The sequence below is a fragment of the Stegodyphus dumicola genome, chromosome 3 (assembly GCF_044657685.1).
Source record: "Stegodyphus dumicola isolate Sdum_Otavi_A_Nest chromosome 3, ASM4465768v1".
NCBI lineage: Eukaryota > Metazoa > Arthropoda > Arachnida > Araneae > Eresidae > Stegodyphus > Stegodyphus dumicola.
Window position 1 is genome coordinate 271734141 of NC_140770.1, and position 22747 is coordinate 271756887.

Consider the following 22747-nt stretch of genomic DNA (forward strand, 5'->3'; position numbering starts at 1 on the left):
ATTAACCATGGACTTCGCCCCTGGTGTTACTGTAATAAACAGTGAGTTAACTGTAAATAAAAACGTAAACAATGCCACTATGAGTCTAAGAGCAACTACCTGGTCACATGCCAGAATAGAAACTTCGCTTAAAATTTACGCATTTCTTTTATTCTAAAAACAAAAGTGAGCTTTGTTTGCATGTGTCAAGCAGGAAGGAGCTTTACACGTTACGTATACTTCTTCCCGCTTTCATCATTCCCAAAGTATTGTGTGTTTTTTTATTGCGTTTATTTGCTCTAATTTAAAATTCTTCTTTCAAGGTTCCCGTTTGTCAAATTCCTTCCGGTCTGCGTGGTCTCGCGTTTTCGAAAAAGAAAATAAAACGGCGGTTGAGCCGCGTGTAGCTAGTTTCGTTTCCCCGCCTTTTAGTCATCCTTATACTCTTGGCAGTTGCTGTTCTAGCGGTTGGCAGCGCTCCCCCCTGGCCACTTGTGGAATCAAGCTAGAACTCGGAGTCATTCGATTCTCCGCAGCCAGCAATGGTGTTGTATTGCGAGCTTCCCGCTTACCGGCTGCTGTTCATAGGTAAGCTGCGGGTTTTTTTTCCGAACCATTTCGTTATTTTATTACGATTTCCAGTTTACTTGTTTTAACACTGAGTAATATTTTCATGTCTTTCTAAATTTTGTCTAAGAGAAACAAACATAAATCCTATCAGATCACATTTTTGAATTTTTACCCAAATAATATGAAACTTAAAGTAGACAAGTTCCGTTTCTCCATGTGTAGTGATTCTCGGGATAATTTTAATCCAAAGAGCGTTAACCCAAAAGGGCTATTAATTTCGCTTTGGCATTTTGCGTTAAAAGGTTTAATTGTCGGTTCACTTTTCAAGCTTTTCCCACCAAATATTGCAGCCCTGTTTCTTGTGAGACCAACTTAGTTGGCACCCTTGGGAATATTTAAATAAATTTAAATAGTGAAGAATCTGCGTAAATAGATGTATGTTTATGTATGTTTTTCGTATTGTGACAAAATAACGGTACCTAGAGCCATTAAATTTTAAATGGCGTAATCCTGCTGCGAATAAGGGCATCTGCAGCCCAGATCTGAAAATTTTAATTTGTTTTATTATAGATTTCTTTATTTGTAACACTTTACCGAGTTTTTGATTAGCAAACTCGAGGATTTCAAAGGGAGCCATGTCAGCGTTGTAAAAAAAAAAAAAAAAAAAAAAAAAAAAACTGAAATGTTTCAGATTTTAAATTGCGTCCAAAGGGGCGTTTTTTAACATTTTGTGTGTTACCTTCCTTTATTAAATATCATGTTCCTCGCACTTAAACCATAAGATCCAGTGCAACAGCAATATCGCAAAATAGTTTTAAAACGAGCATATCTTTAGAATTTCCGATACAGAGACTCACGCGCTGGAGATAAAAATGTTTTTTCTGCACAACGTTGCCATTGCTCGCTTTGAAATCCTTGAGTTTGTTAATCAAAAATTCGTCAAAGTTTTAAAAAATAGGAAATCGATCATAAAACAAATTTCAAATTTCAAATTTGGTCTTCCACATGCTCATATTCGTTGGAGGATTACGTTATTCAAAATTCGATGACTCTATGTACCGTTATTTTATGACAATGTGAGAAATATACATACATTTACGCAGATTTTCATTATTTAATTTCTTCAAATATAATGCAGGACTCTAACATTTTATGGCAACAGTTTGAAAAGTGAACCGACATTTATCCGTCCGACGCAAAATGCCAAAACGAAACTAATAGTCCTTCGGGATTCAAATCCCTTTGGACTGAAAAAAAAAAAAAAGAAAAAAAAGAAAAAAAGAAAGAAAAGAAAAATTATCTCTAGCGCGTGAGACTGTGTATCAGAAATTCTAAAGATACGCTCAATTTAAAATTACGTTGCGATATTGCCGTTGAACTGAATTTTATGGTTTAAGTGCGAAAAACGTGATATTTAATAAATAAAGATAACACACAAAATGTTGAAAAAAACGTTCCTTTGGACGAAATTTAAAATTTAAAACCTTTCAGATTTTTTTTAAATATATTTTTTCTTCTTACATTTTATTTCATTTGAAGTATATTTTTATTGCATTTTATTTATGACATTATTAAAATTTCGTTTGATCGTTTTTTTTAATCTACTGTAGACATCAGTAGATTTTATTTAATCCCTAATCATTAATATTTGTGTTTCATTTGATTTTACTTCGATATATGGTACATTTCTAAGCTTATCCACACAAATGCTATACAAATTATTTAATTTTGTTTACGTCGTATTTAAAAGCACTTTGTTAAATAAAAGCTTCCCTTCAGGAATCGGGATTTTCTCGATATAAATATACAAGAAAACCTGAAACGAAAATTAGTCAGAGAGTATAAAATTTAGAATATATAATTAAATGCTAGTATACTATTTTTCACACAAATTGTGTTTAAAATAGCTGAATAGCATGAAACATGCATTGTTAACTGAATTAAAGTCAATCTGGAATGTCTTTGAAATGGTGTTGCCACCCAAAGTCAAACACTCCTGGTTTCTTTCTGATTTTCTGCAAAAGTCTCCCCCTTTTTAAGATTTCAAGGTTTGTAGCTACGATATAAAATATAAATCCGTGTAATATTGAGATGTCATCGGGTTGTATAAAACAAGCCCAGATTTCATTGCAGCATCGTATTTTACTGAATGATTTTTTCTTTTTATGAGGGTAATTTATATCCTTACCTTTGAGTGAATATTTGAGCACGATTATCTTTAATTACAGAAGGCATGGCTTAATACGATCACCTTTATTCACCGCTATTTTGATAATATTAAGGAAATGATAACATTAAAAGATGAGCGAAAATATCCCTCAAGGCATCACAGAATTGAACCATACTTTCTCACCATGTTAGTTAACCAAATTCCGAAGTTTTCTTATAAATTGTTTGTAATGTCTTTAACGAAGAAATTTATACATGGACGGTTCGTAATTGTTTCTAGAAATTATTTGCCTGATTCTGTACTTCTAATCTTAATACTCGGAAAGAGAACATGCCAATGGAAGACTTAAAATTAGGCAAAATTGTTGCCACCAAATATTATCGCCCTGTATTTATATTTAAAGAAAGTAAATAATGAAGAATCTGCATAAATTTGTGTATGCTTATCACATTTGCATAAAACAACGGTATCTAGAGCCATGAAATATTTAATTCTTTCCACCTGAATATGGGCATGTGGAAGCCCAAATTTGCAATTTGTTTTATTATAGGTTTCATATTTTATAAAGCATTAATGAATTTATGTTTAAGAAACTCAGCGATTTCAAAGCGAGCAATGGCAACACTGTACAGAAAATAACTTTTTTTCATCTCCAGCGCGTGAGACAGTGTGTTGGAAATTCTAAATATAGGCTCATTTTAAAATTATTTTGCGATATTGCTCTTGAACTGAATTTTATCTTCATGCTATTGCTTATAAGGAAAATATTTCTGCTTCTGCTTGCTGTCTCTCGCTATGATTGTATTTTACCTCCATCTGATCTTCCTCATCCTTCAGAAAGAAATGCTGTTAATTTTATTCAGTTCAGCAATAAAATCGTAGATAATTCTCCTGTAACTTGCTGTATTGATGGCAGCAAAATCGATGGCAAGGTTGGTCTCGCATTTGTTGTCTTCACAAATGGTCTTGAATTTGAGCACTTTCAATTTAGAATTAGAGATGAATGTACTGTTTTTATAGCTGAACTTTAGTGCTTAAACTTCGCCATCAAACGGGTTTCTGAACAAAATAGTGCTGTTTCAGACTATCTCATTTGTACTGATTCCCTTTCATCCTTGGAAATCTTAAAATGTATTTCTTCTTCTAATAATATCATTATCGAGATTCAAAAAGAACTGAAAAACTTAAAAGATAAAAATATTTCGGTTGCATTTTTAATTGTTCGTGGTCATACAGGTGTTGTTGGGAACGAACGAGCCAATTTCCTTGCCAAGGCTGCGACTAAGCGGGAAATTGACACTTTTGTTAATATCCCTAATTCCTTTTATAAGAAGGTCATGTATGAAAGTATTGTGGAGTCCTGGAACCACGAATTCATTAATTCAAATAAAGGGAGCTTAACAAAGAGATTTTTCCCTTCTATCAAGATGAAATTACTATAAATTAACCTAATTTCTTACTGGCCATGGAAATTTCAAAAGTATTGAACAGATATTATTTGAACAGATTTAAGTTGAGCTCCTAGTTTGTCTGTGATTGTAGCCTCGGTGGAGAGGAGAATGTTGAACATGTGCTTCTTCTATGTCCTAAATATAAGAACGAAAGAAAAGTCTTGAAACTGGAACTGAAAAACTTTAATATTAACTGGCGTCCAGAATTTTACCAATTTATTTCCGAGAGAAGTGCTTTTAACACTTTATGTCAATTTATTGTGAAACTTTGTAATCATCCTTAATTTTATTTCAGTTTTTTCTTCTATTTATTTTGTATTGTGTTTCGTACTTACTTCTGTAAGCCCCATGTGGTACACGGGGAACTTATTGTGTTTCTTTAATAAAAAAAATAAATAAAATAAAATAAAAAACTTAATTTTATGGTCTAAGTGCGAAGAACGTGTTATTTAATTAACAAAGGTAACACATAAAACGTTAAGAAAATGCCCCTTTGGGCGTAATGTAAAATCTTAAAGGTTTGAATTTTTTTTATTTTCATGTCTAATTTTAAGTATTTGATCAAAACCTAAACCTAGCTGTTTGGTGATTTAATTTCCGCACTTGCTAATATTTCTCTGTCACTGTGAAATTTTTATAATTCATTTTGCTTTACACGATTTTATGTGCAAACGAGCGACTCTTCGTCACTTCTATAGCAATAACCGAAAAATAACATTAATCGTGATGACATTAATTGTCGTCTATATTAATTTTCGCATGGTATGTCCCACCATCTGAAGCATCATATTTCTCCGAATGCGATTTTTCTCTTCATGTGGGGAATTTATCTTCGTACTTTTGTTAATGAGTGAAAATGTGAACACGTTTTATCATAAACTAGCGGCAGTACCCGATGGCAGTTAAGATAGATTGAGGGTAATACATCTAACAGCAGAGAGAAAGATACCGGTGTAATCCTTCTCTAAAAAGGATGCAAAAAATACGATTCATAGTCATCCAGTTTTCACTCTGATGCGATAGGGAACCCACAAAAAAAAAATTTTCATAGAAAAATAAACTAATTCTCTCTCATTATATCAGCAAAAATAACACGCAGTTTTTAAAGATTTTCGTCGTTCTAATCGAATGGTCGTAAAAGCTCAAGTTCTGTCCAATATTTCACTTATATTCAATTTTAGTCGATTAAATGCATAAAAAAATTTATTGTAGTTATTCAGAAATCAATAACGCAACAAACACAAAGACAGACATTCTTCTTTATATGTATAGATTTTGTAAAATTTACGAATTTGTGACTAACAAACTCTACGATTTGAAAGCGAGCAGTAGGAACATTTTTCGAAATAAATCCTTTTTATATCCATGTTGCCACTCTGAAAAATGAATCCGAAAATTAGTGATTTGAGAGTTTTTAATTAATATTTCGGCTGATTTAAGTCGTACGACGATGGGAACAGTCGAAATGGCTTCGCATGAATTTTTAGAACCTGGAATAATGTATTTAATGTTTAAAAATGCTATTTTTATTCATCGTAGAACTTAGAAACATTTTTTCAACAAATTCTAAGATTTGAAAGCGAGCAGTGGCAACAACTTTCGAAATATAGCAAATTTTCATCTCCAGCGTGGGAGACTGTTGCCACTCGAAAACATGAGGGCGAAAATGGTCGTTTTTCCGAGTTTTTAATTCATATCTCTGATTTTAGCTACTTTTTTTGGAAAAACGTCGACGCCGACCTTTTCCAGGACACAGGAAAGAATTTTAGAAAGTTTGATGACGATACCTATAGTAGTGAGTGAGTTATTAGATGACAAACTACTTTATTATTTACATATATATATAATATTATCTCTAGAAATAGGCGAGGACATTAACATTCTTGATGGTTACGACCTTGCGAAAGATTCGAAATTCCGAAACTCGAATCTTTCGCACTTACCCAATAATCGCCTTGAATTTTTCGAATTCTAATCTAAAAATCCATTAAACAAAACATAAATATAACTGAAATATGTGGAAAGAACGGTTGTGTTGAATTTCAATGAGAAGAATCTTTTGCGGGGGCTGGAAGCGATTGTTGCAATTCTCAGTGCACCGGTATTACCTCATGTTGTTTCTGACTGTTTTAATTATCTGGAGATAATTTAAGGTTCTGTATTGAATATTTATCTCGATTCTGTCGCTAAAATAGATTTTCTAAGAAAATATTTCGAGGAAGATAAAAATTTAAATGTGTTTAAAAATATTAGCAACGTGTTAAAAATTCATCAATAATTCCAGAATAAAACAGAATCTGGTGTGAAAGCGCCTGGGAAATTTTCGTATTTTCCATAGAATAGTTTTTCTTGTAAACCTATGAAATTAATAATATGATTATGTTTGTACTTATTGAGAAAAAATGCAAATGCAACAACAAAGTGTGCATTTTCGTATGTGATCCCTTAAAAAATCAAACTAAAGATCCACACTGTGAAAGCTATGCTAATCAAAAAAAGTCCAATTTTATAGAATCATGATAAGGTATTTTCTTGTTTGGTGGCAACTGCATTCCTGTAGAAATTTTCTCGCTTAAATTTTCCGCTTCCTGCAGGAGATCCAAAAACTGTATATTTTAAAATCGAATTTAGGGTGAAAATTATCAGGATTTGTTTACAAATATCTATCATTCGAACTTGGACTACAGTAAGCATAAAACATACGAAAATAGCACATTGCTTGTTAAAACTTAAGTATTACTATCCGTATGATTGCAACAATACTGCCAAAATTCTCATTTTAGCTACTTCTACGAAATGGTTGCACTAATATAGAAGTATCGAATTATGTTTAGTTTTAAATAAATTAATTAAAAGATAACTGTTAGCGGTAAACATTAAAAAAACAATTAAGTTGAACCTACAGCCCCATCCCCTGTAAAGAGTATTCCAAATGTTCGTCTGGGCCCACCAGCGGCCGAGCGGTAAAGTCGCTGAACACTGGTAGTTCAGTCCGAGGTTCGAATCCCTCGAACGGGCTGGCTGCATGGGTGTTTTCGTGGTTTTCCCCATGTGTAACGTGTATATGAGCCAGTTTCCCTTAGAAAGTGCTCCACGAAGGCATCCCTTCCCTTAGGCAGATAGCCCTAGTGTGCTTTGCCATAATTAAATACACCAACACCAACACAAAATGTTCGTCTGAAGTCAGTCTTGATTTACCTTTTAACTTCCTTGTACGAAGTAACACGATGACTGCCAGAGTTTGTAAGAAAAATCTTCTTTAGACCACGGGGACCCACATGCGGCCTAGCGCTGAACGCTGGTAGTTCAATCCGAGGTTCCAATCCCGCGAACGGGTTGGCTGCATGGGCACTTTCGTGGTTTCTGCCGTGTGTAAGAGCTAGTTTTCCTTAAAGAATCCTCCACGAAGGCATTCCTTCCCCTAGGCAGATAGTCCTCGAGTGCTTTGTCATAATGAAATAAGTCAAGCCACGACCGCTACTATTACATGTGCCAATTGTTTTCGATCGTAGGAGTTTAGAACATCTGGAACGAAAGATTTTCGGACATGCATTCAGTTTAAAATCTTTCCTCAAGAAAGAAGTATCTAAGAAAGTTTTGAAAATTATTTTTTTTTTAAGATAAATGGTTGATTTTTTTTTTTTTTTCTTTTTTTTCTCTCTCTCTTTTTTTTTTTTTTTTTTTTTTTTTTTTTTTTATGTGAGTGTGTGTGTGTGTGTTTAAAATTGTTGCCCCACCTTTTAGCAATGTCTAAAAGAAAAATGAAAGAGTCATTTTGAAGTGAATCGCATGGAAGTGAAGGAAAAAAAAACCTGTTCCAAGGCTTACAAAAATTTGAAATAGTAGGCGATGAGGAAACGTCGAGACTTTTGAGAAAGTTTATAAGCAAAATTGTCTTCAGATTCCCATTCGAATATTGGTAAATGCAGTGATAAGAAATGTGGTGTAGATACGACTGGTCATATTTTACAAGTATTTCTTCTTTAAGAAGAAAGCAAAGTTGATACCGAAGAAAGCACAATTCAATTGAGTGAACGGAATGAATTTAGCTGTCGGCAACAATCATTTTCGTTTTTCAAATAACTGTCTCCCGAATACGAGTGATGCTGCACTCAAAGTAGTAACGGACGTACAATCAGGTTCAGATTTCGGTTTTTCAGATTTCATCGGAAGAATTTCTAGTTTCAGATTTCAACGGGAAATGGCCATTTCCACCGTTCTGAAATCCATTAAATTTTTTTTTCGTAATATATGTACACCCCCTTCCCCCAAAAAAGACACTTCTATATCTCCCGTTCTACTGGGCCGATTGACGAAATTCAAATTGCGTTTTTCACTTCTCAAAAGCGCGACTTGGGATCTACATTAGATTTATATATAGCGTTGTTATAACATAGGTATTTCACAGAATGGAACTTTTTCTGAAATGACATGCCACTTTTTTTCCATACGTCGATTCTACGACTCAAATTATGCCTAGATATTAAATTTTTTAATTTTGAGAAATTTATAGAGAAATTTAAAAATTTGTCTTGGCGCAATTTTTTCAGTTTGCGCCAAGAGTAATTCACTTGGCAAACTTCTTAATTTATACCAACTTATTTTAATTTCCGAGCGGGAAAAAGTCATCGTTCATTATTTCAAACAATTTTAACAAAGTGCGTAACCCACGTTTGACGTTATTATCGCTTATAACAAATATGCCTAATTTCAAAACGCGCCATTATGTAAATTCACAGATATCGTAGGAAATTTTGAATTAAAAACCTGTAATTTTTTACAGGTATACTTAGAAATACATCTACTTTAAGATGATGGTAAAAATATTGTTACGTTATTTTCTTCCTTCACGTTCGTACGGGGTTCATGTGGATTTGAAGTTAATAATGAATACACTTGATGAAGTATCGAAACACACTTTATTTAGCCAATATTAATCAGGATAGCTCCAATAACACTTTTTACAGTCGTCGAAGATCTACTATAAACACGCTTCAACAATCAGCGGCACAGCACTGTGAGGCAATAACGGTGGAGACAGCTTCCTGCAAAGCACCCGACTCTGCTTTCCGGAGGACAGCTCCCGACTCTGCTTGGTCGTTCTCGGAACTCCACGTACTCTCGAAACTGTCCACGCTACAACTCGCGATGCACTCGACAACCCACTCGGCACTCGCTGCCCGGCTGTCAGCTCGATCGACTCCGCACGGACTGACTCGCTAGACGAGACACACACTCGATACTAACTCTAGACGAGGCATTCACACTCACCCTCTCGATGAAGCACACACTGACTGACTGCGGACCAGCAGGGTTTATATAGCTTTCGGCCTGTGTTGGAGAACATTCTGGCCTAAACCGGTAAGAACTCGTTCCAGAAGGTTCTCCATACGTCCATGGGATATCGCCAATTCTGTCGCCACATGTCGCCAAATGTGGCAACCCTGCCTTTTCTTGCCATTTTATGGCAACCCTAAAACTGCTTTGCGGGGAAGCCATCTTACCTGTACGTTTCGTAACAATATTATAAGTTATAATATAAAACCTTTCAGAAATTTTTTAAAATATTTAAAAATACAAATTATAAAAATAAATCATAAAAAATGTGCGAATTATATTTGCATTAAGTCTAAATTTTGAATTCTGGAAGAAGCAATCAAAGAAGTTTAACTTAAAAAAAAAAAAAAAAGAAAAAGAAAAGAAAAGAGGAGTCGCGTTCCAAGTCTTGCTTTCGAGACGTGAAGAACGCAAGTTGAATTTCGGCAATCGGCCCAGTAAAACGGAAGATATAGGGTCCTTTTTTTTTTTTTTTTTTTTTTAATCCAAAGGGACTTTGTCCCTGAAGGACTATTGTTTTCGTTTTGCGATTTTGCGTCGATTCACTACAAACGGCGAATCATTTTTCAAATTGCTGTCCGAATGTATTATCGCCCTGTTCTGACATATCGTGTATTTGATGTGTATACCCACAACCAGTAACCCATCAGTGTGAGGTCCGGGTATCGCGGTGGTCACTAAACTGCAGTGTTGCAGGAGATGATTTAATCCTAAAACGTTGTACACGTTGAAAACTTGTCATTTCAATAAAGGTTTTTTTTTTTCATTCTTCTCTCTTGTGTTATAATGTTCTTCTTTACAAATATTTTACGCCGACAGTTTTCGTCATACTTTTCGTTAAAACATCACTTATTGTTCTTCTTTGCGCTGAGAAAAAGAGTGGCTATTGCCATTTTCGAAATTTTTTACTGTAACTGTAACCGTGAGAGGTATGTGGTTTTAAATCATCAAAATCTCGGCCGTATATCTTCAGATTGCAGTAACTGAAATTTCCTTTCGACTGGTTTAGCGGGTGGGCTGTTAGGGATTCGTATGTCGGAGAAGATTATGATCACTTTTCGTAAAAGCAAACTGTTGCCACCGCCAGATACGAGAAGTTGATAATGAGGGAGAACGAATTGGTTGTAGGGAACTTTCGTTATTTCCCCATGCCTAATCTGAATAAGATTCGGTTTTCCGTAGAAAGATCTCGCTTCCTTAAAGCATGTAGCCATAGATTGCTTTGCTATATAATAAATCATCCAATCCAATCGAGAATTAAGATTAAAATTTTGAAAATATAACTCTTTAGCTTGCTTGTTGTTATATAGAATAAAATTTTAAAAAAATTCAAAAGAATCCGTAGTCGCAATACAAATAAATATATTTTATTTTTCTCCAATACTTTTTAGTATGATATTTTTCTATATACTATATAAAGAAGAATGTCTGTGTGTTTGTTCGCTAATAACTCAGTCACTACTAAAGCTATGGTCAGCAAACTCTCTACAATTCTTTTCTTCGTCCTCGAAAAGGTCGACGTCCACGTTATTCCCCCAAAATTAGCTAAAATAAGAGGTATTAATTAAAAACTCGGAAAAATGATAAGTTTCGCCCTCATTCTTCTGAGTTGCAACTGTCTCGCAAGCTGGAGATGAAAATCTGCTTTAATTCGGAAGTTGTTGCCACTGCTCGCTTTCAAACCCTAGAGTTTGTTATAAAATATTTCTAAGTTGTACGATGAAATAAAAATAGCATTTTTTAACATTGATACACCATTAACTCACAATTAAAAGAGTAACGGGTAATCGAATTTTTACCTCATCAATTTAATCATCTAACATCAAAGTAAAGTTTCTAAATTAAAAGAATTATTTCAAACAGTCATATTTCTTTTCTTTGAGAGCAAAGGCAAAATGCAGGTCGCTTGACTTAAACTTTTAAGTCGCATCGTTTTCTATTCCGATTTTCAGTTATCATTAATCTGACAATCTAATTCAAAGCTGACATCCTGTGCGCTGTTCTGAGTCCAAAGGTTATTGGCGAAGTTTAGTAGGAAAGCTTCTAAGTCTTCTCTGAACTAATTTTATGGGAAACTCTTAAATGTAAGGATATAAAGCGGGGGAGTAATTGCCTTTTATCGAAACAGGCATTGCACTCTTTCGAACACTGCGGTTACTCCCACGCTTTAAAGGGCTTCTATAGAATTAAAGCCCGTGGTGTTAACTGAGGTTACTTGTGCGTATAAATAACATATTTATATCAATAACATATTTAAGGATGGTACGCGAAACAGCTCAGCGTCTTGATTGTTAAATAAAAAAAGCAGAAAAGAGTTGAGTGTATATATATATATATATATATATATATATAAAGAAAAATGTCTGTGTGGTTTGTTCGCGATTAACTCAGTCACTACTATAGCTATCGTTACCAAACTGTTTACCATTTTTTTCCGGTTCCTGGAAAAGGTCGGCGTACACTTAAAAAAAAAAAAAAAAAAAAAAAAAGACTAAAAGCAGAGATATTAATTAAAAACTCAGCAAACGCTTAATTTTATACCTCATTTCTCCGAGTGGCAACAGTCTCGCATGCTCGAGAGAAAATTCTACTTTATTTCGAGAAGTGTTGCCACTGCTCGCTTTAAAATCGTAGTTTGTTAATAACAAAATTGAGTTTTACTATGAAATAAAAATAGCATTGTCAAACATTAGCTACATTATTCCCGATTCTAAAAATTCGTGTGAAGCCATTTCGACTATTCCCATCTTGTTACGACTTTAATCTGCCGAGATATTAATTAAAAACTCTGGAAACACTAATTTTCGCACTCATTTTTTCCGAGTGGCAACAGTCTCGTGTGTTGGAGATAAAAATGCGTTATTTCGAAAACTGTTGCCACTGCCCGCTTTCAAATTGTAGAATTTGTGAATCAAAAATTTGTAAGTTTCGCAAAAATCTATAGATTGTTTTCTTTTGTTTGCTTTATTCATTTCTGATCAATTAAGATAATTTTTTTCTCTGTTTAGATGCATTACTGTCAATCTAACTTAACTGGCATCGGGTACTTCTGCTAGTTTTCATATAAATAAAAACTAATTCAGAGTATGATTTTTTCGTTGAATGAAAACTAATACGATTGAAATTTAAAGAAGTAATATTTCTTTTAAAAATCAATGAGGTATTTTTTCAAGTTTTAACTGGTTACAGGATTTCTGGCATCAAATCGTCCACTTTTCTGCTCTTTTCCAGGAAAAAAAAAACTGGTAAAGTGATTTCTATTTCATATGCTATTTTTTACTGATTACTAAATACAGAAGAATTTCAAAACCATTTTAATTTTCGTTATAAAAAGGCGTTTCGAGAAACTACTAACATCAGTGCTGAGTAATCCGACTCGTAGGCATGGACCTTATAAGAAATAGACTAAACCAAACGGGTTTTCTCCCTCGTCTGAGGCGTTGCCGGCTGTCACCTTGATCACAACCGAAAGAGTAGGGACGACTTACAGAAATTTAACATTGGTTGCCTATTGCAGCGTGTATAACTGTCAAGAAAAATCTGGTTGTGGCGTCTCATTTCACAAATTAGAATTTCTCCATATTTTTATTTTTGAAATTGAGATTGATTTTTAAAAATTTAGCATATTTGTTAAGCATAATTAACTTTCCGAATATTATGAAGCTATTGCATGCTTTCAGGACTGGATATTTTTTAGCTTTTCCTATGCGCTAAGGAAATTTGTAACTATTTCTTTTAGAAAATAATATTTTAAATCTGAACTAATAAAAAATTTTCTCTTGCAATTTTTATGCTTTTTATTGGTGTAAATAAGTAAAATATACTAAAATATTTAAAACGAATTTTTGAAAGTTTTGTTTAAAATTCTAAATTGTGCTGCTTTTTTTAAATTATGGATGAGTATTATAGCACAGTTTCTATAAAGGAATTTTATTTCAATTATATTTCATAATACATCATAGTAATAAACACCTTTGACTCCTTAAAAATTTTTATACATTTAATTCTAATATTAAAATTGAATTTAACCATAATAATTAATTTTGCTTGTATTTTATAGTGATTATTTTTTTTAAATTTATTTTTAGTTTTGCATAAGATTTTTTTATTTACTGTAAATTTAATTTATTAGCCCAAAGCGGCGGTAGCCTAGAGAGGCTGTTAGTTTCGAAGCGGCATTTTGCGCTGTTTTACTATAAATGTCCGTGTCTCCTTGCAAATTGTTGTTACCAAATATTATCGTCCTGCATTATATGTAAAGAAATTAAATAATGAAGAATCTGCTTGAATACATGTATGTTTCTCGCACTGTGACAAAAACAACAGTATCTAGAGCCATCAAATTTTGAATAATGTAATCCTCCACCCGAACATGGGCATCTGGACGGCCGAATTTCGAATTTGTTTCAATGTATTTCATATTTTGTAAAACTTTAACGAATTCTTGATTAACACACTCAACGAGTTCAGAGCGAGCACTGAACGGAAAATAACAGTTTTATCTCCAGTGCGGAAATTCTAAAGATATGCTGTTTTCAAAGGTATTTGGTTTACGGGCGAAGAACATGATATTCAATAAATATAGGTAACACACAAAACTTTAAAAAAAGGTTCCTTTTGGGCGTAATATAAAATTTGCGTGCTTCTAGATTTTATTTTATCTTTTTTTTCCCCTTCATTACGCTTAGAAAATTTTTTGCTCCGAATTTTATGAATTATTAAAATAACTAATCCACTTTAATGTTAATAATTTAATGATCCTATAATAAAATAAATATGATCGTTTTGTAATGTTATTATTGTTTGGAAAATCACTGCCTGAAAATTTTCATTAAATTTTTTTTAAAAAGTTATCAGATCTTGTTTAATTTTACTTATTCATTTCAAAGCATCACGTACTATCAATCTTATTTAATTTTATTTTTACACAAAATTAATTTCATAAATTTTGTGCTTAGAGTTTTTACCGTTTTACCAAAGTAAAGATGATTGTACAAGAATTACGCGTGAAAAAAATGCGCGAAATGCAGTAAAAAGTGCTTTAATAGACATAATAAATCTTATTTGGTAATAACTGTGGCTTTCATAATCCCATTACTATACAATGTATCACATTTAATAATTAAAAAGAGTTATGTGATACAAACGCCATAGGTTTTCAATGTTAAAGTAAACCAGATCGTCCCTACTCTTTCTTGCCGACATGTCGGTGACGCACGCCCCGCCCACTGGGTTAGTCTATTTCTTATAAGGTCCATGGCCGTAGGTTAATCTTTATAGTGCACTGCATAAAAATCCTCGTCGTTTTGATATTTAAGAGTTGGGAACGGGGAGACATATGTTTGAGAGATCGGACGTGTATCGTTTCGCTCCTGTTTTTTCGAGATTTTCTATTGGAAATTCTGCCGCCGAAAGTGCGCCGTTGGTTTTAAAGTGTGTATGAATATCTGCTACATGCGTGGATACTTTGTTTATGTGTGTGTGACCATTTTTTACGGAGATATAAGTGTTTCAGTGCAATAACAAAGGATTATAGGCTGCTGCAATTTCAGCGGACTTCTGTTCACTTACCTCGCCGCCTTCCCTACGGAAGGTTCCCGCCGGCGAAACACGTGGCACCGAGGTAGGCTTAACTTTTTGCTTGAAAGTCCAGAGATTAGACAATTGTTTTCAAAAATCCATAACTCTTCAAATTTTAGTGATTTTCATACCGGGTTTTTGCTCAAAATGTGTTAAATTTTAAGTTCTATCTTTTTGTATTACTTAATATAATCTTGTATTGATATTTAACGAGTTAGTATATAATAGCTATGTTTTTATGCACTTATGCTAAATTTCACCCTGTATTTAAATAGGCTTAACTGTATTTTCATATGTATTTGCTCCGAAGGGTTTGTCCTTTTGGCAGTTGTTTTTCGCGAAATTTTTAACATTGTCGAGAAGTTGAACTTTTTGCCGAGATCCAGTTCTCGTCATTAGACTATTGTCGAATCTCACTCGACAAGTGTTCGGTTTTCGTTTTTTGACATTTGTATTGATTAAAATAGTGTTTTAAGTATATTTCTTGATCTCTCAACTGTCTTATAATATTCCTTAAGCATTGTTTCACTTTATTTTATGGGTTTTTTTATGTAATTTAATTAAATTTACTGGACTTAGTTGTTTCATATTGTGAAGATTGAAATCTATAATCTCTGCCTATATTTAGTGTCTTGCTATTATAACTGCTGATAATATACCTCGATATGTATTTGAGTCAGTTAAAATTTTAGTCATTCTGCTGTCTAAACATTACTTTGTGTATATTGATTAGTTATACAGGAATTTTGCTTGTATTATTCTCTGTTATCACGTGTCACATAGACATTTTAATCTGATCGTTCTTAGTGACTTTTGGACATTGCACTTTTAGTCTATGTTTTACTACTGCTCTTTAATACTTTATAATGTCCCGTAAATCTGTTTTAACAACTGCCAGAGAAACATCACAGGGGGCTACTAGCGCACCCGATTTGTTAGACTCTGACTTACCTTATGCGGATAAAATTACACTACTCTGTGCTGATATACGCAAAGTAGCTACCACCAGCAGAGGTGGCAGAATCCTCTTATCTTCGGACATTCGAGAGCATCTGTTACAATCTCTGACAACGTTGCAAACTTTGGCCTTACAGGGGCCTGAGGGCTTACCTATTCCAGAATTGGTGGACGCTGAAGTCAATACATCTACCATACTTTGCTGTGAAGCGGTTCGACAACATTCTTTCCAGTCACCTGTTCTCCCATCTACAGCTGATCAGGCTTTGGCTCCTGCTCCATCTTTTGCGGATATTATTCGACGACCCAAAAAGCCTAGCCTTATTATTCGTCCTAAAGCTGACACTACTAGTGATACGCTTAAAGAACAGCTTAATACCAAAGTTCCGCTCTCACAACTTAAAGTTGGAATAGATCGTATTACTAAAATAAATAACGGAGGTTTGGAGGTCTTCTGTCAAACACCTGATGATGTTGCGATACTCGAACAAGAACTCACGCGCTCTGATGTACCAGCAGATGTCAGTAGACCAATCAGACGAAAACCAAGAATTGCTATCCATGACTTGCCGGAATCAATCACACCGCAAACAGTACTTTCAGAACTCAGCGGAGCCACGGGATTGCCAGAAACAGCATTCACGATGCGATTCCGTCTCAGGGAGCGACGGAAGGGATACATTAAATGGATTGTTGAATGTGTTTTGCTGCGGTCATGCGTCGGCGAAAAATTTTCGTCGGCTGGCAAGCTCACAGAGCCACTGAATTTATTGGAATTAAAAGATGTTACTCCTGTCAGCAATATGGCCATGTGCAAACAGAATGCAAGAGTAAGCGAAAATACTGCTCCTACTGTGCAGGAGATCACGGGCTCAAAGATTGCACAGCTCAAACACCTGAATGCATCAACTGTGGCGAAGCCAATAATCGTTACGGTACCAGATATGACTTCGCCCATCCCGCCTACCACCCCGATTGTCCAGAGTATCAACGTCGCGTCCAGCTCATCAGGGCAAACACAGACTACTAACTTTAATCCTTATAGTCTAGCATCAGGTAACTTAGTATCTGATTCTTCATTGGATCATATACAAAAAGATCTTAATACCACTCTTCTGCAACGAACTTTACCGACGGAATGTCTACAAATAAACCTTCAACATGCTCGAGCTGCGACGGCACAGACTGTAGAATATGCTACTTCTGAGCATATTGACTTCATCTTAATCCAGGAGCCGTATTGTCTAAATGGTAAGGCGGTTGGCTTTCCACTGCACTGGACACTATATCAAAAGGAAGATCCTTTACTTCCACCCCGTGCAATTATTGTCAATTGTAATTCTTCCTGGTCTCCTTTACTTGTCACTGCGCAGCGAGATATTGTTGCTGTTCTTCTGGAAGTTCATCATCTGACAGTCCTCCTGGTTTCCATTTATTCCTCACCGTCCTCAGAAATCGAACCTGTGCTCTCTGCGATGCAAGATTTACTGACCTCAATTCAAATTCCAAATTTGCTCTTTTCTGGTGATTTTAATGCTCATAATGTTTCGTGGGGATATGCTACTACGGACGTAAAGGGTAGACTTCTGGAAGATTTTATATCCAGTTTTAATCTCGTGAAACATAATTCACATGATGCTCCTCCGACTTTTGATCGTCAACATTCACATGGTTGGCCAGATTTGACTTTGTCTACTTTGCCTATGGCCTCTCTTCTTCAAGATTGGCGAGTAATTGAGGGTCTAAGTCTATCAGACCATAACTATATACGTTTTTCACTCGCGGGAACTACAGCCACCTCAATCATACGGCGTTATAATTTACCTGGCCGAAAGGTCAGACAGTTTACTGCAGCCATTCAAGCCAATTTGGCCTCTTATCATTCTCGTCTTCAATCTCTGCATTCTCGTGAAGATCTACAAAATTTTACTAGTGATCTTATGGCTACCATTCGAATAGTATGTGATAGTGTTTTGCCTATTCGTACCACTAAGAAGTTATGTACATTAAATTGGTGGAATGCTCAGCTTCGTACTCAACAACAAAAATGTAGAGCTCTTCGACGTCGGCTAAAGCAAGAGCGTCGAAATAATATCAGCTCCAATACTCTGCTTCTTTACCGACAGGAAAGAGCATGTTACAAACAAATGATTATACGTGCCAAATTAACTAGCTGGCGCAAATTTTGTTCTGAGACAACATCTGTTTATGGTATTCATCATAAGATTGCGACCGACAAGCTGTTTAAGCCAGCAACTTTCCATCTTTTACCTACAGTTAGTCCTAATAGTCACCTGACTGAATCAACTCTATCAGAAGTCCTTGATACGGTTTTTTCTACAGATGATAATTCAACTGATTCCTCCTTTCATCAGACTATTCGAAATCAAACTTCTAGTCTTCAAACACCAGACGATGTTATTTTTACTACTCAAGAAATTCGGCAAGTCTTACGCCAACTCCCTAATAAGCGCGCACCGGGTAATCTGGTGCGCATCTGGTGTCCCTAATAAGCAACACCAGATGGTGTTGACTATCATATTGTCAAATTGATTATTAGCACCAATCTCAGTCTCTTCCAAAGCCTGTTTAATAAGCTATTCAATAGTGGAACTTTTCCTCAATGTTTTAAAATTGGCCAGGTGATCTTATTTTTAAAGAAACACCGTGATCCAGCCCGTGCCGATTCTTATCGCCCTATTTGTTTGTTGTCAGCTTTTGGCAAAACTTTTGAAAAACTTCTTATGGGACGATTGAGATTTCATTTGCACTCAACAAATTATCTGTGTCCTTTTCATTACGGTTTTCGCACCAAAAGATCAACACTGCACGCTTTAAAGGAAGTTCAAGATACCATCCTGCGCAATAAGTTCTCCGGCCACCACACAGCGTTTATCTCAGTGGATTTAAAGAGCGCCTTCGATACGTTGTGGTGGCCGGCAGTTCTATATGCATTAAGAGATGCCAATTGCCCCCACAATTTATATAATACTCTTGCACATTATCTGTCCGATCGACATTTGATCATTTCCTATAATGGAGGCCTGGTACATAGATGTCAGACTCGAGGGTGCCCGCAGGGTTCATGTGCGAGCCCGTTTCTCTGGAATGTGACATACAATCTTATCCTTAAGCAGCCATGGCCTGAACATACAACTGTGGTTACTTATGCCGATGATACCGCATTCATAGTGCGAGGTAGGACTCGTGATCAACTTCAAGCAAACTCACAGGAGACCTGTTCTTTGTTTCAGACTAGATGTGAAGATTTTAAATTGCAAATCTCTGAAGAGAAATCGCAAATTCTGATCATTTCTAAGAAGGGTGGTTCTATGACTCGTCAGCCGAGAATAACCATAAATGGCAAGCGTCTTCGTATTAAACGTGAACTTAAATACCTTGGAATTATTTTCGACGACAAACTCAATTGGATTCCCCATGTGTTAGATCTCAAGAAGCGTACTGCTGTGATTGCTCAACGCCTTAAACTTATGAAGGGAATCCACTGGGGCTTAAATCCACATCTTCTTAAAGTTTTATATGCAACAGTAACTGAAAAGATTGTTTCATATGGTGCTGCAATTTGGGCAGCACCAATGCAAGGACGCAAAGTCCGACATTTAAATAGTATACAGAGACCATTTCTCTTAAATATCACTCGTGCCTTCCGCACATCACCAACTAACGCCCTCGCAGTTGCAGCTGGAGTCTTGCCTTTACCTATTGCGGTTGAAAAGGACGCAGCTTATCAGTTGATTAGACAACTTGGCTGTTCAGTTCAGTTTGGAGATCACTCTTTCTCCTCCCATGATTATGAAGCAGCAATAAACAGAGAAGATCAACACCCCTCCCTCTATGGTACGGGAGTTAAAGTTAATCTCAAACCGAGTCATCAAGTTTCTCATGCTGATCTGGTCTTTTATACTGATGGCTCTAAATTGGAAGATCAGGTTGGCTGTGCATATATAGCCATACTGCAAGATCAGACAACTCTTCACCAGTGGAAATGCCATTTGTCTTCTTTTAACAGCGTCTTCCAGAGTGAGGCTATTGCTATTCGACAAGCAATACAAACAATCATTAATCATCGATATTCACATTCCTATGTTTTTACCGATAGTCTTTCCACATTGTATGCCATTTTAAATCCCCTGCATTCATCCCCCATTATTGTGGACATTCAAACTAGCTTGTCTCGACATAAAAATCTACACATTTGTTTAGAATGGACAAAAGCTCATGTGGGGAACTACGGTAATGAAACTGTCGATAGGCTTGCTAAAGAAGCAGCACAGAATCACGAGATAACACAGACCTTGACGGTTTCACGCCCAATATCTAATCTAAAGCGTCACTTACTTCTCACAGCCATCTCCTTGTGGCAAAATGCATGGAGTTCGGAGGAAACTGGTCGCCGAGCATTTGCCCATGTCCCTAAAGTAGATTTAGACCGATTAATCATGCCACCACAGCTGATCTTCTACATTACGGGCCACGGGCCTTTTCCCTTATATTTCGAGAGACATGGACTCTCTTCCTCAGCACTCTGTAGTTGTGGACAACTGGGCAATCCAGAACACTATCTAATCGATTGTCCACTTACTACTGAATTCCATATTCCTTTTCCACCAACGGATAGGACTGTATTTAGTCGTTTTTTGATTAAGCAACGGCATCAAGTCAAAAAGATAGTCCGTTTAATTGACAAACTGATGAATCTGGGACTTGATCTTTGTGCCTTATAATATCGACATATAATTCAACTTCTTCAACTGCTTGTATATATTATAACCAATCTACTTTTATGCTCTGAAGTGTTTGTAACCATTGTAATCTATTGTAATCCTTCTGTTATAAGTCGCTGTGTATAGCAGCAGTCAAATATTTGTATATTCTCTCTCAGCATCTTTTTCTAAGTGCAATCAGGTAATATTGTCTATAACAGCTGTCCTTGAACCTATGGTACATTTAATACCAGGTGCTGTTTAATATCTGTATATCTTGCATTTGCCTATTTACCGATGAATAATAATGTTATCTTTTGCATATGCACATTTATTATCAAGTGCTGTTAAATATCTGTATATATTGAATTTGCATATTTATCTGTTGCATATGTATTGTCCTAATAGTCTCTTTGTTGTCCATAGCAGCTATCAATGTACTTATGGTACATTTTTTACCAGGTGCTGTTAAATATCTGAATATATTAAATCTGCATATTTACCTATGAATAATAATGTTATTGTCTTTATTTTTATCTTTTGCCCATGTATTATCAAACATATAACTGTCTGTATTCCCTCATAATGCACTATGATAATATCTACATTAAACGTATTTTGCGTTTTTCACTGTATAATAGTATATAATATCTTGGCATATCTAGTTGGGCGTATTAATGGTACATTGTTTGCCAGTTGCTGTTAAACATCGGTATACCATATACTTGCATATTTGGCTATACATTATACTGTTACTGTCTTCTTTTCATCAGTTGCCCATGTAATATCATACATTTAATTCTCTATGTAATAATAACACTGAATGTATTGGGGTCGCTAGAGATTTTCATTGTATAATATATCCAACCATTATCCATTGTTTTAAATATATCCATTGTATTTATACCAACATTGAATGTATTTTGTGTTTTTCACGGTATAATATATGTTCATAATTTGTGGCATACTTAAGTCTATATTTCATCCTTTGCAAATGTATAGTAACACATTTAACTGTCTGCATCAATTTATTTGCTGCATAAGGATCACAAGTGTCATGACAATTTTAAATGTATATTTGTGTTACCAACACTGAATGTATTTTATATTCCTATTGTATAGTATTGTATAGTATCTACTGTATCGTATCGTATTATGGTATTGTTTTGTATTGTATAGTATCTTATATCAGTTGGCTTTATACAGGTTAAATATGTTAATTTTTATTCATTGTAATCGTTTAATTAGCTTTTGTATTGTATTGTATTGTAGTATTGTATAGTATTGTATGGTATCTTATATAAGTTATCTTTTATGCAGGTAACTGTATCAATTTATTTGCTGCATTAGGATCACTGGTATCATGACAATTTTAAATGTATTTTTGTGTCACCAACACTGAATGTATTTTATATTTTCATTGTATAGTATTGTATAGCATCTACTGTATCGTATTATATTGTGGTATTGTATCCACTGTATCGTATTGTATTGTGGTATTGTATAGTATTGTATAGTATCTTATATCAGTTGGCTTTTAGTACAGGTTAAATATGTTAATTTTTTTTTTTTTTTTGTATTGTATTGTATTGTAATATTGTATAGTATTGTATAGTATCTTATATTCGTTAACTTTTATGCAGGCTAAATATGTTATTTTTATTCCTCATAATCGTATAATTAGCCTTATTGCATGTTTTTCCCACAATACCACGTGATCAAGTGTATTGTACCGCTATTGCATTCTGTTACATTGTATTCTTTTATTTTTATTTCTTTTGGTATATCCTCTGTGTATTGCTGTAATCATTTACATTCATTATTTCACTATGTTCTCTATTTTTATGTTATATTGTCATTAAGTCTAATTCTACTGTCTATATTTTATTCATTGTATATTATTGGGCTGCCCAACACAGACCGTACTTTAGCTTATGTATATTCTATATTTGTGTGTATTACACCTTTGTAAAATTTTT

The 22747-nt window shown here is 34.8% G+C and overlaps 1 protein-coding gene across 2 annotated transcripts in view; it reads left to right on the forward strand.

Moving 5' to 3' along the window:
• The first annotated feature begins 428 nt into the window (after positions 1-428).
• The window catches only part of LOC118181714 (uncharacterized), a 307120-nt gene continuing 284801 nt past the window's right edge, over positions 429-22747 (forward strand). The window contains exon 1 of one of the 2 annotated variants that reach the window (XM_085814145.1): positions 429-567. In XM_085814145.1, the coding sequence (XP_085670271.1) occupies positions 522-567 (46 nt within the window). In that variant the 5' untranslated portion in view covers positions 429-521. The remainder of the gene's footprint in view (positions 568-22747) is intronic. The other variant, XM_085814146.1, reaches the window with a different exon arrangement.